The sequence below is a fragment of the Equus caballus genome, chromosome 3, assembly GCF_041296265.1.
Source record: "Equus caballus isolate H_3958 breed thoroughbred chromosome 3, TB-T2T, whole genome shotgun sequence".
Classification (NCBI taxonomy): Eukaryota; Metazoa; Chordata; class Mammalia; order Perissodactyla; family Equidae; genus Equus; species Equus caballus.
Window position 1 is genome coordinate 123,499,361 of NC_091686.1, and position 18,313 is coordinate 123,517,673.

General features: G+C 49.2%; 1 protein-coding gene across 1 annotated transcript in view; it reads left to right on the plus strand.

Annotated features, from left to right (window-relative positions):
- Positions 1-6,995: 6,995 nt before the first annotated feature.
- The window catches only part of TNIP2 (TNFAIP3 interacting protein 2), a 32,644-nt gene continuing 21,326 nt past the window's right edge, over positions 6,996-18,313 (plus strand). Inside the window, exon 1 of the mRNA XM_023638490.2 lies at positions 6,996-7,421. Within this exon, the coding sequence (XP_023494258.1) occupies positions 7,143-7,421 (279 nt within the window). The 5' untranslated portion in view covers positions 6,996-7,142. The remainder of the gene's footprint in view (positions 7,422-18,313) is intronic.

Sequence of the window (18,313 nt, forward strand, 5' to 3'; positions counted from 1 at the left end):
CGGCGGCTCTGGCTCTCCCTGCTGCTGAGTTTCCACTGCCCACAGCCCCTGCACTCGGCCCCACGCCCGCCGACAGGGAGAGGGTATGAGGTTGGAGAGGGCTATGTGGATAGAGAGGACAGGGGGGACAGAGGTGGCCATGGGGATGGAGGTAGCCATGAGGGTGGAGATGGCCATGGGGACAGAAGCAAGGGGCCACCTCTGGCTCACACCACACAACGATGTGGATCACGTGGGGCAGCTGGAGCTGCATTGTTCCAACATGGCCTCACCCACCTGGCCTCAGGGTCCGAAACTCTTAAATGGGTCCAGAATTTTCTTTCCCTTGCCTGCCTCTCGGGGCAAATGTGATGGTGGCTGCAAGCTGCTCAGATACACCACTGGGGCCGTCTCCCTTCTCCTCCCAATCCTTTCCTGGTTCCCAAGGGTTCTACAGTGCGAATGTTTTCATTCTGTCAGCAGGACAAGGAGAAGCTGGTTTCCTTAGATCCCCCTGCACTGGAGCTGGGGGAGGAGAGCCCAGAGTGAGACTGAGTGGTGCCCCCTGTGTGCACACAGCAGCCAGAGGGCTTTGTGAGGGACTGGCCTAATGTCCACAGGCTGGGCATGGGACGGGGACTTTCAGGGTTCAGTCTGTCCTGGTCCTTCCCTGCCCTCCCTGCTTGCTCCACTCCAGCTAGACCAGCCTCCTCCAAGTTTCTTGACCAGGTCCAGCACTTGCCCCTGGGGCCTTCCCCTAGCTGTTCCCTCCACCTAGAAGGTTCTTTCCCCAGATACCTGCTCAGCTCCCTCCTCCCTTCTAGTGTCTAGTCACAGGTCACCTATCTTTCCTGATGCCTCTGGATGAGAGCCAGGAAGAGTGATGGGGTCCGAGCTGCGAGCCCTGGTGGCGGTCAGAGAAGGCACCTGGAGGAAGAGGGGATGTGGAAAGGTGAGTCGGGATGGGAAGCTCTGCCCTTCCCTCATGCCCCCTGACTGAACCTCCCATGCCCTGCCTGCCCCTGGTGCCCTCATACTCCCTGCTGAGCTGGACCTCAGTGAGCAGAAGGTGGGGGTGTGCCAGGTGGAAGCCCCATGGAGAGCTGTAGGGGATGGAGAAGAGATGGGGATGGGAGAGGCATGGACGCTGGGCCTGGGAGGGGCCTGCTGGGCAGCTCATGGTGTCTCTTCTGGGAGCTGACCCAGCACAGTCTGTTCTGTGACTGTGGTGGTCCTTGCCTGTGAGCCCCACCTCCTGGGTGCACCATGCCTCCCCACGCACTCCTTATCCCAGGGTGTCCTGTGCTCACCCTATAGTCTGAACCATCTTCTGATGATCAAAGTCCTCATTCACTGAGGCAAAACAATACAAAACAGCAAACAAAGCCAGTAACACTGATGCAGGAGGTTCCTCTGGGCCTGGCGGAAGCCCGTTCCTCTTTCAGAATCACACCCTGTGAGGTGGGCGCAGGGCGCCTGGCATCCAGAGGTGTGTGGGGAGCTGTGGGCCAAGGAAGGACAGCTTCCTCCAGGACACTGGGTGACGTGGGGGCTCCCGAGCTGTCACTTTCAGCAGGAGTTTTGACAAAGCAGAGAGGATGGCGCACCCACGAGGTGGGGCTCACGGGTGATCGCAGAGCAGACGGTGCCTGGTCAGCTTCTGGTGTCTGCCGGCTTCCTTGCTTTGTGGCCACATCACCCTACGACTCTATCTTCTCATGGCCTTCTTCTCTGTGTGTCTGTGTCTTCTTCTCTTCTTGTGTCTCTTATAAGGATTTGGGTCATTGGATTTGGGCCCACTCGTGTAATCCAGGATGATCTCCTAATTTTGAGATCCTTAACTTATGTTACATCTGCAAAGACTCTTTTTCCAAGTAAGGTCAATTCACAGGTCCTGGAGGTTCGGATGTGGACATACCGTTCTGGGGGCATCCTTTAACCCCAGAGAGCAGAGGGGGTCTACTTTACTTCTCAAAAGATGTGTCACATCATAGAAAACCTAGTGCTTGCCAGGAAATCCAGGCGAAGGGGGAGCCACAACCTCACAGGAAAAACATTTCAAGCTGCAAGAGGACACGGGGACAAATGCAGAGGTGGCAAGGAGAAGCATACCTGGTCACCAACCAAACACAAAAAGCCCAGGCCAGCCTGGTGCAGGTCGGGAACAGCTGCCTGGGCTGCCCCTAGGTCATTGGCTGTGCCACTCAGTTGCCCTAGGCTTAGTCCTCTCACCCTGCTATTAAGAGTGACCCCATGATCGACGTAGCTGTTAGTTGTGCAAAAAGTGGAAGACACAAGCATTCCAGGCAGAGGGAACAGCAGGTACAAAGTCCTGAGGTGAGAAAGAACTTGGTGTTGCTAAGGGACTCTCTTAGGATGGCTGGTCCACTGTGAGCAGGGAGAGGGTATGGATGTGTCTGAGAGCTGGCAGGGTGCAGGCCTCAGTGGCTTCAGGTTGCAGGTGGGGCTCAGGCCCTCTCCATTGTCCCTTTAAGGATCAGAGGCTACCCAGGGCCTGCTCTTCTAAGGAGCAGCAGCAGACAGCAGAAGCAGAGGCCTCATCTCGTGCAACTTCTGCTGACATCCACTGGCCGAGCTCAGGGCCGAGTGGGCAGGGACATGGACTTGGCCTTCTCTAGTGCAGGTACCCAAAATCACGTGGCAAACTGGCATGGTGAGTGGTGGTAGAAAGCTGGGAGCAAGAATCAATCTGCCACAATCAGTAATACACATTGGCTGCAAAGAGGTCTTTTGTCAGGGTCCCGGGGCTCAAGGAATCACTGGAAGGACTCACAGAACTCAGACAAGCTGTTATACTCACAGTTACAGTTTATTACAGAAAAGGATACGGATTAAAATCAGCAAAGGAAGAGGCACGTCCGGCAGGGGCCAGAGAGACCAGCGCCAGCTTCCAGGAGTCCTGGCCCAGGGGAGTTGACGGACAGCACTTACTGCTCCCAGCAACGCCGAGTGACAATGCGGAGGAGGCGCTGCCAACCAGGGAAGCTTCCCCAGTCCTGCCATAGGTGTGGAGCGCTGCTGTGGCTGTTCCTGTCACTCAATCTCTGGCCCCCTAGAGGTCTGGCTGAAACATCACGTCCCACGCCCCTGCCATAAACCACAATGTTAGCACAGGCTATCTGGTGTGGCCCACGGCCGCCAGGTAATCAAGGATACTCTTATCAGGCAGGATATTCCAAGGGCTTACAGCTGTCTCCCAGGAGCTGGTCAAGGGTCAATCCTTTCTTTGGAGTGTGCAGGGTTTGAACCCTCCAAACCTGCAGAGCTAACCCTTTACTACAGAGATGCAAACCCTGAAGATTTGCAGGACGTGGAAATCCAATGCTCCAGGTATCAGCTTCCACCCAACCTCATGCTTTTGGGAAGCAGGCTTTCCTTATCTTTGTTTCAGGTCATCTGAGTAAGACAATGGTTTTAGGACTGGGCATGGGAGGTTCTCTCGGCTAGCCAGTGAGGAGCTGGGAGAGGTCAGAGAAAGTGGCGGGGTGGGAGGCTGACCCACAGAAAGGGTAAGAAGGGTGAATGGTGGCCAAGCAGCCCCTAGAAATAAGGGCTCTTTCCTCAACCTGCCATTCTTTCTACTGCTCCTGTGCCCCAGAAGCAAGGATGTCACAAAAAAGCAAAGAGTAAAAAAAAAAAATCCAGTGGAACAGCTCAATGTCCATGCCGTCTTGGCCAGGAAGGTGTAGAGACACTTGGAGGCAGAGGGTTTGCTTGTTCCTGCATTTGCCACGGCAGGTACAACAGCACCAAACAACCTGCTCCAGGAGTGGGAAGGGGCTCATAGCCCAGGCTCTCGAGGACAACTCTGTCTCCGCGTCCTTCTCCAAGTTCCACCTTTTCCCTCTTCCAAGGACAGAGGGGACACACCTTCATATGTCGAGAACCTTATAAAATAACAAAAAACCTCTTTGTGCCACACAGCAGCAGCCCCACTGTTACGGACTGAATTGTGTGCCCCCCAAATCCCCATGTTGAAGCCCTAACCCCCAACGTGATTGTGTTTGGAGACGCAGCCTTTAAAGAGGTAATTAAGGTTAGATAAGGTCATAAGGGTGGGCCCTAATCTCATAGGACTGGTGTCCTTATAAGAAGAGAGAGAGACACGAGAGAGGTGTGTGTACAGAGCAAAGGCCACCTGAGGACACAGTGAGAAGGTGGTCATTTGCAAGCCAAGGAGAGAGGCCTCAGGAGACACAAGCCCTGCTGGCACCTTGAACTTAACCTCCAGAACTCTGAGAAAATAAATGCCTGTTGTTTAAGCCCCCCAGTCTATGGCATTTTGTTATGGCAGCCCTAGCTAAGACACTTTTCTGCGACTGGGAATTTTACTTTGTGAAATATTACCTTGTGGACCCATGGGAGGGAGAAGGGCTGGAGAGGGCACGACAGCAGGTATGTGCACATGTCGGGGTGGTTGCTGGCATAGGCTGCACCAGTGGCAACCTCATGGGCCACTGTTCCACAGATGGGCTTGGCCCTCAGCCCCTCTATAGCCTCTTTCTTGGCATAGCTGCCTCCAGAGGTGATCACAGCAAGGGCTGAAGTCCCAGCATCCAGACAGAAGGGGAAGGAGTCCAGAAAAGGGCCACAGGCCCCAAAGAGAGCTGAAGGAAGAGGCCCAGGGAGGGAGAACTTTAGAGAAACACAGATTTGATAGTTTTCCATCAGAAGAGGAATCAGAATTGAGGAAGCAGCCCATCCCCAGTCTCTGCGTTCACTGGCTACACCTCTCCCTCCTTCCATTCCCCATCCCTTATTTTTTCTCCAAGAACCTGCTCACCTCCACTGGAAACCCCATGGCCCCCCGCTGTTCTTAGAATGAGACCCAACCTCTCTGCAGGGCCTGGAGGGCTCCTGATTTGGCTCCTCCCCCTCCCTGCCACCCTACTGTACTCCAGTTCGGCCGGGGAACTCTCCCCAGGCCTGTGTGCACACTTCCGCCTGCTTGGGACCCACTTACTCAATCCTGTGCCCGGCTCCTTCTCATCCTTTAGGTTGCAGCTGAAATTCCTCTCCTCTCTAGTCACCCTCCTGTTTCTCTTTCTTAGCCCTTTATTTGTTTCCTTATATATTCTTTCCCCCTTCCTTTCCTGTACAAAGTGTCTTTTTTTGAAAGAGGGTCTGTCTCCACTATTAGAATGTTTGCCCATGAATGTCAGTGCCTGACTTAGCACCTGGATTTTAGCAGAAGGAACGAACATGTTGGGTTCTGCCTATGTTAACTTATTGCATCCTCACCACATCTGTAAGGCAGATGTTGTTGGAGGCCTCCATCCCTTATCTATAATTCTAAAATCCAAAAAGCTCAGAAACCCAAAATGTTTTTCTTAAAATTGGTGCAAAATCTGACTTGAACACCTGTCAAGATTTTCCTGGTCTTTGTCTCATTTAGTTTGAATGGTCATCTTTTCTTTGCAGAAATTTTAAGGCATCTGGTTTTGGGGTGCTATCCCATGCCCCAGTGGGAGCACTGAGAAGTAAACTATTTGTTAGTTTTCTATTGCTGTGTCACAAACTACTGCAAATGTTAGCAGCTTAAAACAATAAACAATTATTATTTCATATAGCTTCTGTGAGTCAGGAATTCAGAAGCAGCTTAGCTGGCTGGTTCTGGCTTAGGATGTCCCATGAGGTCACAGTTAACACTGGCTGGGGCTGCCTCATCTGTAGGTCTGACTGGGGCTGTAGGACGCGGTTCCAAGGTAGCTCACATGCTATAGTAGGCAAATTGATCCTGGCTGTAGGCATGAAGCTTCAGTTCCTTGCCACACGGACCTCTCCACAGGGCTACCTGAGAGTCCTCATAATATGACAAGCGGCTTCCCCCAGAGCGAGTGATCCAAGAGAGGGCAAGGCAGTAGCCACAATGTCTTTTGTGACCTAGCTGCAGAAATCACACTCCATCTGCATTTGTGTGATCTGCATTTCTGCAATATCCTCCTTCTTACATAGGTCAGCCCTATTCAATGTGTCAGAGGGTGAAATCACAAGATCATGAATACCAGGAGGTGGGATCCTTTCTGGAGGCTGACTACTCCAATTATATTTACCTTTCTAAAATCCAAAGATTCTGATTTCCAAAATATATGTGACCCCAGAGGGTTGGATGAGAGACTGTGATGCCCATTTTGCAGTTGAGAACCAGGTTCCAGGGCTCTTGAGTGACCTGCCCCAGGTTACACATATGACAATAGGAATTAAGATTCACCCCACCTCGCATAGCCCTGGGGCCAGTACTATTTCGTTTTCTCCTCCACTGCCTCAGCCAATCAGAATGTGTCACTCATAAGCGCAGCCACGTGGACTGCGGGCTTGCCCGCCAGGCGCTGTGCCCTCCATCCTCCAGTCCCCACAACACCCCTACCAGGTAGGGACGGCAGTGGTTTTGACCTTCCCTCCGTGGAGGAGGAAGTGTGAGCTGGCTTTGTCTGATTCTACAAGCTTGTGAGTGTTTTCCCTGGGCTCAGCCCAAGCTCGGCTGTTACAGAAAGGGGGAAAAACGCGATCCTGCTGTCAGGGGACCGGGCGGAGGAGGGGAGCACACACGCAGGGCCCCGCGGATTCTGAGGGAGGGAACCTTTGAAAGACCGCTCGGATGCTTGAGCATAATTGTGGCGGAAACTCAGACTTTGAAAAAGAAAATAGCCGTGGAGCGACAGAAAAACGCTCGGAGTTGGTCTAGGAAGTTGAGGGCAGGAAACGGATGGAGAAGTGAGGGTGGGAAAGGGCCAGCTCTCTCTTGCCGCCCGTTCTAAGAGCAGCTCCTGCGACCTTAGAGAGGGGCATGCGGGAGTCTGGCGCCCTGGTGGGCGGGGCTCCTCCCTGGGCTCAGCTCGTGGGACGTCGCCCCTTTCCGGTTGCTCCGGCTGGCCCACCGGCCTGCAGCCCGGGGATTCGGACGCTCGCGGTGGTCTCGGACTCCTTTCCGACCCGAGGGGGGCGGTGTTCCGCGGGCCCGGGCAAGCTGGGCGGGGCCCGACTCCGGGCGGGGGGCGTGGCCTGGGCCTCCGCGGGGCGGGGCCTGGCTCTCGGCGGCGGGCGGGGCACGCCGGGAAAAGTTCCGGGAAGGTAGGCCGCCCGCCCAGACCGGGCGCGGAAGTTGCCGGCGTCCGCGTGCCCTCCCGTCCAGGCCCGCAGCCATGTCGTCGGGGGACGCGGGGTCGGCCGGGCGGGACGGGGCCCCGCGCGCGGCTGCCGCGCTCTGCGGCCTGTACCACGAGGCCGGGCAGCGGCTGAGGCGCCTGCAGGACCAGCTGGCCGCCCGAGACGCCCTCATAGCGCGCCTCCGCGCCCGCCTGGCCGCGCTCGAGGGGGACGCGGCGCCGTCGCTCGTGGACGCGCTGCTGGAGCAGGTGGCGCGCTTCCGGGAGCAGCTCCGGCAGCAGGAGGGCGGCGCCGCCGAGGCCGCGCTGCGCCAGGTGCGGGGGCCCGAGAGGGCGGGGGCCGCGGGGAGCGTGCGCGCGTGCTGGGTGTGAGAGGTGTGTGCCCGGGTTGGCGCAGAGGGGCCTGTGTGCGTGTTGAGGGGTGTGTGTGGCCGTGTTGAGGCTGAGGGGTTTGTGCCCACTTCGGGTGCGGAGGGATGTGCGTGTTGGGTTGTGAGTGGCTCCTCCAGTGCTGATTCTGAGGGCTGTGTGCCCGTGTGGCTTCTGACAAGTTCGGGTCTGAGGATTGTGTGTTCGTGCTGGGTTCTGAGGGGTGTGGGTTCCTGTTGGTTCTCAGGGGTGTGTCCGTCCGTGTCGGCTCTGAGGGCTGTGCTCTCGTGTGTGGTCTAAGGGGTGTGTGTGTGCCTGTGGTGTTTCTGAGAGTTGTGTGTCCTTGATAGTTCTCAGGAGTATACGTGCCCATTTTGGCTTCTGAGGAGTGTGTGCCCCCATGGTAGAAGGGTTTGTGTCTGTTGATTCTGAGGGGTGTGTGCCCATTTTGTGTTCTGAGGGGTTGGTGTTTATCTCTGAGAGGTCTGCTCCCGTGTTGGGCTTGAGGGGAGTGTGCGGCTGTGGTGGGTTCTGAGGGGTGTGTGTGCCCTTGTTGGGTCTAAGGGTTGTGTGTCTGTGTTGGTTTTGAGGGGTATGTGTTTGGGTTGGGTCTGAGGGGGTGTGTGCTCATAATGGGTTCTCAGGGGTGTGTGTGTGGGTTGTACTCTGAGAGGTCTGCTCCTGTGTTGGGTCTGAGGGCTGTGTGTGCACATGTTGGCTTCTGAAGGTTCTGCTCCCACGTGGGTCTGAGGGGAGTGTGTGCCTGTGTTGGGTTCTGAGGAATGGCTCTGTCTGTGTTGGTACTGAGAGATGTGTGTTCATGTAGGATCTGAAGGTTGTGTGTCTGTGTTGGGTTCTGAGGGATGTGTGTGCCCATGTTGGGTTCTGAGAGGAGTGTGTGCCCGTGTTGTGCCTATGGGTTGTGTATTCATGTTGGTTCAGAGGGGTGTTTCTGTTTGTGTTATGTCTGAGGGGTGTGTTCCCATGTTGGGTCTGGGGATTATATGACTGTGTTGGTTATGAGGGGTGGGTGTGGGTGTGTGTTAGGTTCTGAGTGTGTGCTTCCATTTTGGGTCTGAGGGTTATGTGTCTATGTTGATTCTGAGGGATGTATGTGACCGTGTTCTGAGGAGTGTGCGCTCCCATGTTGGGTTCTGAGGATTGTGTGGCCCGTTTTGGGTCTAAGAGATATATGTCTGTGGTGGTTCTGAGAGCTTTGTCTGTCTGTGCTGGGTCTGAGGAGTGTGTGTTCTAGTGTTGGGTACTGAGTGGTGTGTGTGACTGTTGATTCTGAGGTGTGTGTTTGTCTTGTTCTGAGTTGTATGTGCTCGTGTTTTGAGGTGTGTGCTCTAATGTTGGATGTGGGTGTGTGTACATGTTGGCTTCTGAGTGGTCTGCTCCCGTTTTGGGATTGAGGGAGTGTGTGGCTGTGGTGAGTTCTGAAGGATGCGTGCCCTTGTTGAGTCTGAGGATTGTGTGTCTCTGTTGGTTCTGAGGGGTGTGTGTTCTGCTTGGGTCTGAGGTGTGTGCGTGTGTTGGCTTTTTTGGACAGTGTTCCCATGTTGGGTGTGAGGGGTGTGTGTGCTTGTGTTGGGTCTGAGGCTTGTGTGTGTGTGATGGTTCTGAGGAGTGTGTGTGCTTCTATTGGGTGTTGGCTTTTGAGGGCAGTGCTCCCATATTGGGTTTTGGGGTGTGTGAGAGCCTGTTTTGGATTTTATGGAGTGTATGCACCTGTGTTAGGTGTAATGGTTGTGTGTTCAAGTTATTCTGAGGGTTGTGAGTCCACATTGGGTTTTTAGGGGTGTGTGTTTGGGTTATGTTCTGTGGGGTCTACTCTCAAGTTGGGTTTGAGGGGAAATGTGTGCCTGTGTTGGGTTCTGAGGGGTGTCTGTGATGATTCTGAGGGCTGTGTCTGTCCACGTAGATTCTGAGGGCTGTGTGTTCATCTTGGGTCTGAGGGTTGTGTCAACATTATGGGTTCTCAGGGGTGTGTGCCCCATGTTGGGTTCTGATGAGTGTGTGTGCCCGTGTTGGGTGTGAGGCTTGTTTGTCATTGTTGGTTCTGAGGGGTATGTCTCTCTATATTGGTTCTGAAGGCTTTGTGTGTGTCTGTGTTGGTTCTGAGAGATTTGTGTGTGTGTTGGTTCTGAGAGATTTGTGTGTATGTAGGTTCTGAGGGTTGTGCTCCCATTTGGGTCCAAGGGTGGTTTTCCTGTTGGTTCTAAGGGGTGTTTTGCCATGCTGGGTTCTGGTTGTGCGTTTGCCTGTTTTGTGTTCAAAGTGGTGTGTGTGCTTATGTTAGGTCTAAGGATTTTGTCCGTGTTGGTTCTGAGGGGTGTGTGTTTGGGTTGGGTTCTGAGATGTCTGTTCCCCTGATGGATCTGGGGGCTGAATCTGCACATTTGAATTCTCAGGGGTGTTTGTGCCTGTGTTGGGTCTCAGGATGTGTTCTTGTATGGGTTCTAAAGAGTATGTATGTGTGTTGGGTCCTGTGGAGTCTGTCTGGTGTTGAGTTTGAGAGGAGATTGTGCCCGTGTTGAGGTATGTGTGCCGTGTTCACTTCTTAGGGGTGTGTAAGTTGGGTGTCTCAGGTTGTGTGTCCATATTGGTTTTGAGGACTGTGGGTTGGGTTCTGGAGGGTGTGTATGCCCGTTTTTGATTCTAAGGGGTTGTGCGCCTGTGTTAAGTCTGAGGGTTGTGTGTTTCTGTTGGCCTGAGGGGTGTGTGTCTATGTTGGGACTGAGGAGCGTATGCTCGTTTTTGGTTCTGAAGAGGTGTGTGTGTTATGTTGGGTCTGCTCCCATGTTGGGTCTGAGGGCTGTGTCTGCCTGTGTTCAGTCCTGAAGGGTGTTTGTGCCTGTGTGGGTTCTAAGGGGTGTGTGTGTGTCCCTGTTGGGTTTGAGGAGTTTGTGTACTCCTGTTGGATTCTGAAGGGTGCATATGCCTGTCCTGGGTTTGAGGGTTTTGTGTCACTGTTGGTTTTGAGGGGTGTATGCTTGTGTTGGTTCTGTTGATTGTGTGTCCACGTTGGGATCTTAGGAGTGTGCGCCTGTGTTGGTTCTGAGGGGTGTGTGTCCATGTTTGTTTGAGGGCTTGTGCCTGTGTTGGGTTCCCAGAGTTATGTGTCCATGTTGGTTCTGAGGGGAGTGTGTCCTGTTGGTTTGAGGTGTGGATCCTTGTTGGGTTCTGAGGAGTGTGTGCCCATTTTGGGCATGATGGGTGTGTGCTCATATTGGGTTCTGAGGGTTGTGTTTGCGCTTGTTGGGTTTGAGTGATGTGTCCTTGTGGTTGGTCTGAGGGGTGTGTGTGCCCATATTGGTTCTGAGGTGTGTGTGCCCCTGTGTAGAGTCTGGGGGTGTGCCTGCTCCTGTGGTGAGTTCTCTAGGGTTGAGGGGTGTGTGCCAGTGTGTCTGAGGGGTATGCGTGCGTGTGTTGGTTCTGAGGGTTATGCATCCATGATGGGGTGAGGGGTATGTACCCAGGCTGGTTCTGAGGGGTGTGTGCCTGTGTTGGTTCTGAGGGTTTGGTGTCTGAGTAGGTACTGAGAGGTGTGTGTGTGTGTGTTGGCTTCTGAGGGGTGTGCTCCCATTTTGGTTGTGAGGGGTGTGTGTGCCCGTTTTGGGTCTGAGGGTCGTGTGCCCACGTTGGTACTGCGGGGTTGAGTTTGTGTTGGTTCTGAGTGTTGTGTCTGACGCTGTGTTGGGTCTGAGTCTTGTGTGCCCATTTTGGTTTCTGAGGGGTATGTGTGTAGTTTGGGTTCTGAAGGATGTCTTTGTGTTTTAGGTTTTGAGCTGTCTGCTCTTGTGTTGGTTTGAGGTACATGTGTGTAAGTTTTGGGTTCTGAAGGGTGTATGTGCCTGTCTAGGGTCTAAGGGTTGTGTGTCTGTGTTTGTTCTGAGGGGTATGTGTCCGTGTTGGTCTGAGGGATGTACTCCAATATGGTTCTGAGGGGTGTGTGTGGTGCTGGTTTCTGAAGGGTATATGCCTCTTTGTTGGGTTTGAGGAGCGTGTGTGTGTGTGCACGCTCGCCCATTTTGAGTTCTGAGGGGTATGTGTGCCTGTTTGGACTCTGGGGATGTGTGCCTGTTTTGGGTTCTGAGGGGTGTGTGTTTGTTGGTTCTGAAGTTTGTCTGTGATGGTTTTGAGGGTTTTATGTGTCTGTTTTGGGTCTGAGGACTATGCGTGCCTCTTTTGGGTCCTGAGGGGTGTTTATCAGTGTTAGGCTCTGAGGGCTGTGTACGCCCGTGTTGGATTCTGAGACGTCTGTTTGTGTGTTGTGTGTTTCCCTGTTGGATTCTGATGGATGTGTGTGTGTGTCAGTGTCGAATCTGACGGTTGTCTGTGTTGGGTTCAGAGGGATCTGCTCCCATGTTGGGTCTGAGGGGTGTGTGTGCCCCTATGGGTTCTAAGGGGTTTGTGTGTCTGTGTTGGGTTTGAGCGGTATTTGTCTGTGTTGGGTTGTGGGGTGTGTGCCTGTGTGGTATATCAGGTATGTGTGTGCTTGTGTTTGGTTCTGAGTGGTGTGTTTGCCCGTATTGGGTTTGAAGGTTTTGTATTGGAGTGGTTCTGAGGGGAGTGTGTCTGTGTTGGGTCTTAGGTGTGTGTGACCATTTTGGGTTCTGAGGGGTTTGTTTGCCCAACTTGGGTCTCTGGTTTGTGCCCGTTTGGGGTTCTAAGGGATGTGTGTGTGTGTTCAATGCTGAGGGGTCCGCTTCTGTGTTAGATTTTGAAGAGTGTGAGTGCCCGTGTTGGGTTCTCAGGGATGTGTGTACCTGTTGGGTTCTGAGGGTTGTCTGTGTCTTTCTTGGGTTTTGAGGGGTGTGTGTGCACATGGAAGACTCTGTGTTTGCTTGTGTTCATGTTGGGTTCTGCGTTGTTTGCACAGACATTGGGTTCTGGGATATGTGTGTGTGTAGTACATGAGTATAGGCTCCTGGTGTGTGTATGTGTTCTCGTTGGGTTCTCAAGTGTGTTTGTTTCGTGCTGGGTTCTGGGCCATGTGAACCCCTGTTGTGTTCTGGGGTCCCTTTCAGCCCCAGTCGTGAATGTATCTTTCAGTAGAAACACCTCTGCTCTGCTGGGAGTGATGACAATGCAGTGCCTACCAGAATATCTGGTAACAGACCTGAATCCTTGTTTTCCCTCCTTCTCGTCCTTGTCACTGATGTTATGTCAGTCTGTATGAGATACCGTAAACATTCAGACCAGGAGCAAGAGTAACAGTACTTTTCTTTTTTTTAAAAGACATCATTTTATTTTATTTTTGGTGAGGAAGATTGGCCCTGAGCTAACATCTGTTGCCAATCTTCCTCTTTTTGCTTGGGCCAGATTGTTGCTGAGCTAACATCTGTGGCAATCTTCCTCTATTTTGTATGTGGGATGCCACCACAACATGGCTTGATGAGCAGTGTGTACGTCCGTGCCTGGGATCCAAACCTGCGAACCCTGGGCTGCGCATGCGGAGCACGCAAACTTGACCACTATGCCACCAGGCCGGCCCCACAGTGTTTTTCTATAACAGCTATTTGGAAGCTCCTCAAACATCTGGGTGAACTCTCGTGTTTGCTATCTCGCTAGGCTCATAGCTATTGTTTAGGTTTTCCCAGGAAAGAAACTAGGCTTGCAAAGGGAGTAGCCTGCAAAAGAGGGTTTTCGCTTCCAGGCTTGGCCCCACAGACAGATTTTAGAGTGAAAAACAGACGTGCCTTTTTTTCTAATTATGAAAGTAATTTTGAATATCTGAAAAATAGAGGAAAGAATAAAGAATAAAATGATCTTTGTAATTCCACAGCTCGGGGATAGCCAGTGTTAATCTTTTGGCATGCTTCCCTCCTGTCTTTCCTTTACACGTAGAGTATGTATACACTTGGCATGGTAGAGTTCATGCTGTCTGTACAGTTCTACTTAATATCATGTTGCCAGTATTTTCTCATCCACGTCATTTTAAAATGCCTCTAGAAGCCAGTTGTCTCCCTCACTCTAGCTCGCTCCCTCTTCCTGGGGAAGGTGGATCGTAGCTCATCAGGGCAGAAGGAAAATTTAGAAGTTGCCTGATCTGTGTCACTGGTCTTAGTATTGTGGACACCGGGAGCTGTAGACAAGTGCAGAGTGGAGACCAGAGCAGGACTCTACTTGCAGTCTGGTGGCCATTGGTGTTCAGCCCACATGTGTCCCTGGCATCCCATGGCCCCACAGCCTGTAACCAGGACCCAGACAGAACCAGGTCTGTACTCCTGGTATTACTGGTCCTTTCATTCCTGACATGGAGATTTTGTTTTAGGATTTTTAATTATTTAAGGTGCAGTTTAAGGATCTGGTATCTTATACAGTTACATATTTTTTGCTTACCCCTATATCTTTCTGGGGTTGGTCAGAGAAGCTGAGGATAGTTCTTCCTGAGCTAACATCTGTTGCCAAACTTTCTCTTTTCGTTTGAGGAAGATTTGCCCTGAGCTAACATCTGTGCCAGTCTTCCTCTGGTTTGTATGTGGGTCGCCACCACTGAGTGGTGTGGGTCTGCACCTGGGAATGGAATGTGGCTTCTGAAGCACAGCATGCCGAACTTAACCACTAGGCCATGGGGTCAGCCCCTGGTATTTGTCTTTTTTGTGACTGGCTTATCTACTTAGCATAATGTCCTCAAGGTTCGTCCGTGTTGTGGCATGTGTCAGAATTTCCGTCCTTTTTAAGGCGGGATAATACTCCATTGTATGAGTACATTCTGCTTATCCATTAATCTGTTGATGGACACTTGGGTTGCTTCCACATTTCCGCTATTGTGAATAACACTGCTGCTGTGAACATGGGTGTACAAATATCTTTTTGAGACTCTGCTTCCAATTCTTTTGATCTTTACCTACAAGTGGAATTGCTGGATCATTTGGTAATTCTGTTTTTAATTTTCTGAGGAACCTCCATACTGTTTTCCACAGTGGCTGCACCATTTTACATTCCCTTTGACAGTGCACTAGGGTTCCAGTTTCTCCACATCCTCACCAACACTTATTTTCTGTTTTTTTGATAGTAGCCGTCCTAATGGGTGTATGGTGATTTAATATAAAATGATTGTAGTTTTAATTTACAGTTCCCTAATGATTAGTGATGTTGAGCATTGTTTCATGTGCTTATTGGCCATTTGTATACCTTCTTTGAAGAAATGTCAAGTCCTTTGCCCATTTTTGAATTGGGTTGTTTTGTTGTTGAGTTTTAGGAGTGTTCTGTATATTCTGGATATTAATCCCTTATCAGATATATGATTTGCAAATATTTTATCCCATCTGTGGGTTGCCTTTTTACTCTGTGGATAGTGTCTTTTGATGTGCAAAATTTTAAAATGAAGTCCAGTTTGTCTGTTTTTTCTTTTGTTGCCTGTGCCTTAGGTGTCATATCCAAGAAATGATTGCCAAATCCAATGTTATGAAGCTTTTGCCCTATGTTTCGTCTAAAAATTTTATAGTTTTAGGTCTTACATTTAAGTCTTTGATACGTTTTGAGTTAACTTTTGTGTATGGTGTTAGATAAGGGACCAATTTTATTTTTTTGCATGTGGATATCCAGTTTTCTTAGCACCATTTGTTGAAAAGACTGTCCTTTCACCATTGAATGGTCTTGGCACCCTTGTCAAAAACCATTTGACCATATATGCAAGAGTTTATTTCTGGGCTCTATTTTGTTCCACTGGTCTGTATGTCTGTCTTTATGCCAGTACTACACTGTTTTGATTACTATAGCTTTGTAGAAAGTTTTGAAATCAGGAAGCATGAGTCCTCCAGCTTTGTTCTTTTTTCTTTTTTTCCTTCTAAGATTATTTTGACTCTTTGGGGTCCCTTGAGATTCCATACGAATTTTAGGATGAGTTTTTGCAAAAAGAAGCATTGGGATTTTTAAAGGGATTGTATTAAATCTGTAGATCACTTTAAGTAGTATTGACATCTTGGCAATATTGTCGTCCAATCTGTGAATATGGGATGCGTTTTCAGTTATGTATTCTTTAATTTCTTTCAGTAATGTTTTGTAGTTTTCATTGTACAAGTCTTTCACCTCCTTGAGTAAATTAATTCCTAAGTGTTTTATTCTTTTTGATGCTATTGTAAATGGAATTGTTTTCATAATTTCCTTTTCAGATTCTTCATTGTTAGTGTCTAGAAATAGAACTGTTTTTTGTGTGTTGACTTTGTATCATACTACTTTGCTGAATTCATTTATTCTAACAGGTTTTTTTGTGTGTGGAATCTTTAGAGTTTTCTAGATATAAGATCATATCATCTGCAAACATATGATTTTACTTCCTTTCGTATTTGTATGACTTTTCTTCCTTTCTTTCTTCTTTTTATTTTGTGCCTAATTGCTCTGGCTAGAAATTCCAGTACTATGTTGAATAAAAGTAAAGTGGGCACCCTTGCCTTGCCTGATCTTAGAGGAAAAGATTTCAGTCTTTCACCACTGAGTATGATGTTTGCTGTGGGTTTTTCATATGTGGCTTTTATTATGTGGAGGTAGTTTCCTTCTATCCCTAATTTGTTGAGTGTTTTTATTATGAAAGAGTGTTGAATTTTGTCAAATGCTTTTTCTTCATCAATTGATATGATCATGTAGTTTTTTCACCCCTTAATTCTGTTACTTACTTTCTTTTTGTTTTTTGTGAGGAAGATTGTCCCTGAGCTAACATCTGTTGCCAATCTTCCTCTTTTTGCTTGAGGAAGATTGTTGCTGAGCTTACATCTGTGCCAGTGTTCCTCCACTTTATGTGGGATGCCTCCTTAGTGTGGCTTGACGAGTGGTCTTAGTTCTGCATCTGGGATTCGAACCCACAAACCCTGGGCTGCCAAAGTGGAGCACATGAACCTAAGCACTGTGCCACCTCCTACCCCCTTAATTCTGTTAACGTGGCCCATGACATTGATCAATTTTTTTTTCTTTTTTTTTTGATGAACTATGTGAACTTAACCATAGCAGGGTAATGTATTACCTAAATCTGTGTGTAACAAATCTGGTGAAAAATTGTCTGATTGGAAAAGTTTAATGAAGTCACTTTTCTGGGGCTGGCCCTGTGGCCTAGTGGTTAGGTTCAGCACACTCCACTTAGGCAGTGTGGGTTTGGCACCCAGGTGTGGACCTACACCACTCATTGGCTGCCATCCTGTGGCGGTGACCCACATACAAAATAAGGACGATTGGCACAGATGTTAGCTCAGGGCAAATCTTCCTCGAGCAAAGAGGAAGTTTGGCAACAGATGTTAGCTCAGGGAGAATCTTCTTCAGCAAAGAAAAAAATAATACCATTTTTCATCTCAAGGGATTGATGCTGGGTCATAGAAAACAAACATCAAACACATGTACAATCATGCATCGCTTAATGATGAGAATATGTTCTGAGAAATGTATCTTTAGGTGATTTCATAATTGTGCGAACATCATGGAGTATACTCACACAAACCTAGATGGGATAGCCTACTACACACCTAGGCTATATGGTACTAATCGTATGAGACCACTGTCGTATATGTGGTCCGTCACTGACTATTTTGGCACACGACTCTATTGTGCTTCATGCCCCCCAAAAGGCTTCATTCTCATGCCGTTATTGTTTACAGATATGTATCAACAATTATCTGATTGTCTTCAGATACTATAAATGAGACCCTGATGATAAAGTTAGGTATGTCAAGAATATGATCAATTTGCAACATGTAGAAAGTAGAACTAAAGTGCAAATGGAAATAATTCAGGGCCTATCAACACATAACTAAAAGGATCAGTAATTGCCCAGTCAGTTTGCCAAAACTGGTCTCTGAACTTTTCACACTGCTGCCCAGAAGATGAATATGCTGCACCTCTTATTCATTTAAAAAGCCAGGAATAACCTTAATCGTGCATTTAGTATCACTTTTTCATTATCTTTAAGAAGAAACTATGATGAAGCTTGCTAAAGTTTCCTTGTGAGAAGCTGACAAGGGATTGAAGAAGTGCTCTGGGCTGCAGCACTTCTTCGTTATTGGGCACCAAGGATAAGCCAGTGTTGGATTGAATGTTGAAAAACTGTGCACTTAAATCTAGTTCTGCCACTTTCTAGCTAGGTTACTTTGGGCAAGTTATTTAATGTTCTAGTTTTCTCATCAGTAAATCTTGAAATAATAATACTTAGCTCTTAGGACTATTTATTCAACGTGTCTATTGACTGAATTCAATCCTGAACAAATACATATTTGCTCAATGCCTGCTGTATGCCAGATGTTTTGACAGGCCCTGGAAATGGAGAAAGGAGCAAGAAAGGCAGATTCCTATCTTTATGAAGCTTTTATCCTAGTTGAGAAAATAGACAGAGTAGAAATAATCAATTGCCTTTGTGGAAAATATTATATAGAGCAAATGTATAGCATATTATGGGTTTTTTTAATTGAGGTAACTGGTTTAATTATATAAATTTCAGGTGATTCTATAAAATCGTTATATTTTGATTTCTGTGTAGCCTATGTCATGTTCACCACCCAAAGACTCATTACCATCTGTTACCATGCGCACGTGTCCCATCACCTAACTCTCCTCCCTCCCCCCTTCCCCTCTGGTAACCACCAATCTAATCTCTGTATGTACGTGTTTGTTTGTCGTTTTTATCTTCCACTTATGATTGAAATGATACAGTATTTGAGTTTCTCCATCTGACTTAATTTGCTTAGCATAATGCCCTCAGGGTCTGTCCGTGTTGTTGCAAATGACAAGATTTCATCTTTTTCTTATGGCTGAGTAGTATTGTGTGTATATACACCACATCTTTATCCATCCACTCACTGACGGGCATTTAGGTTGTTTCCATGTCTTTGCTACTGTGAATAATGCTG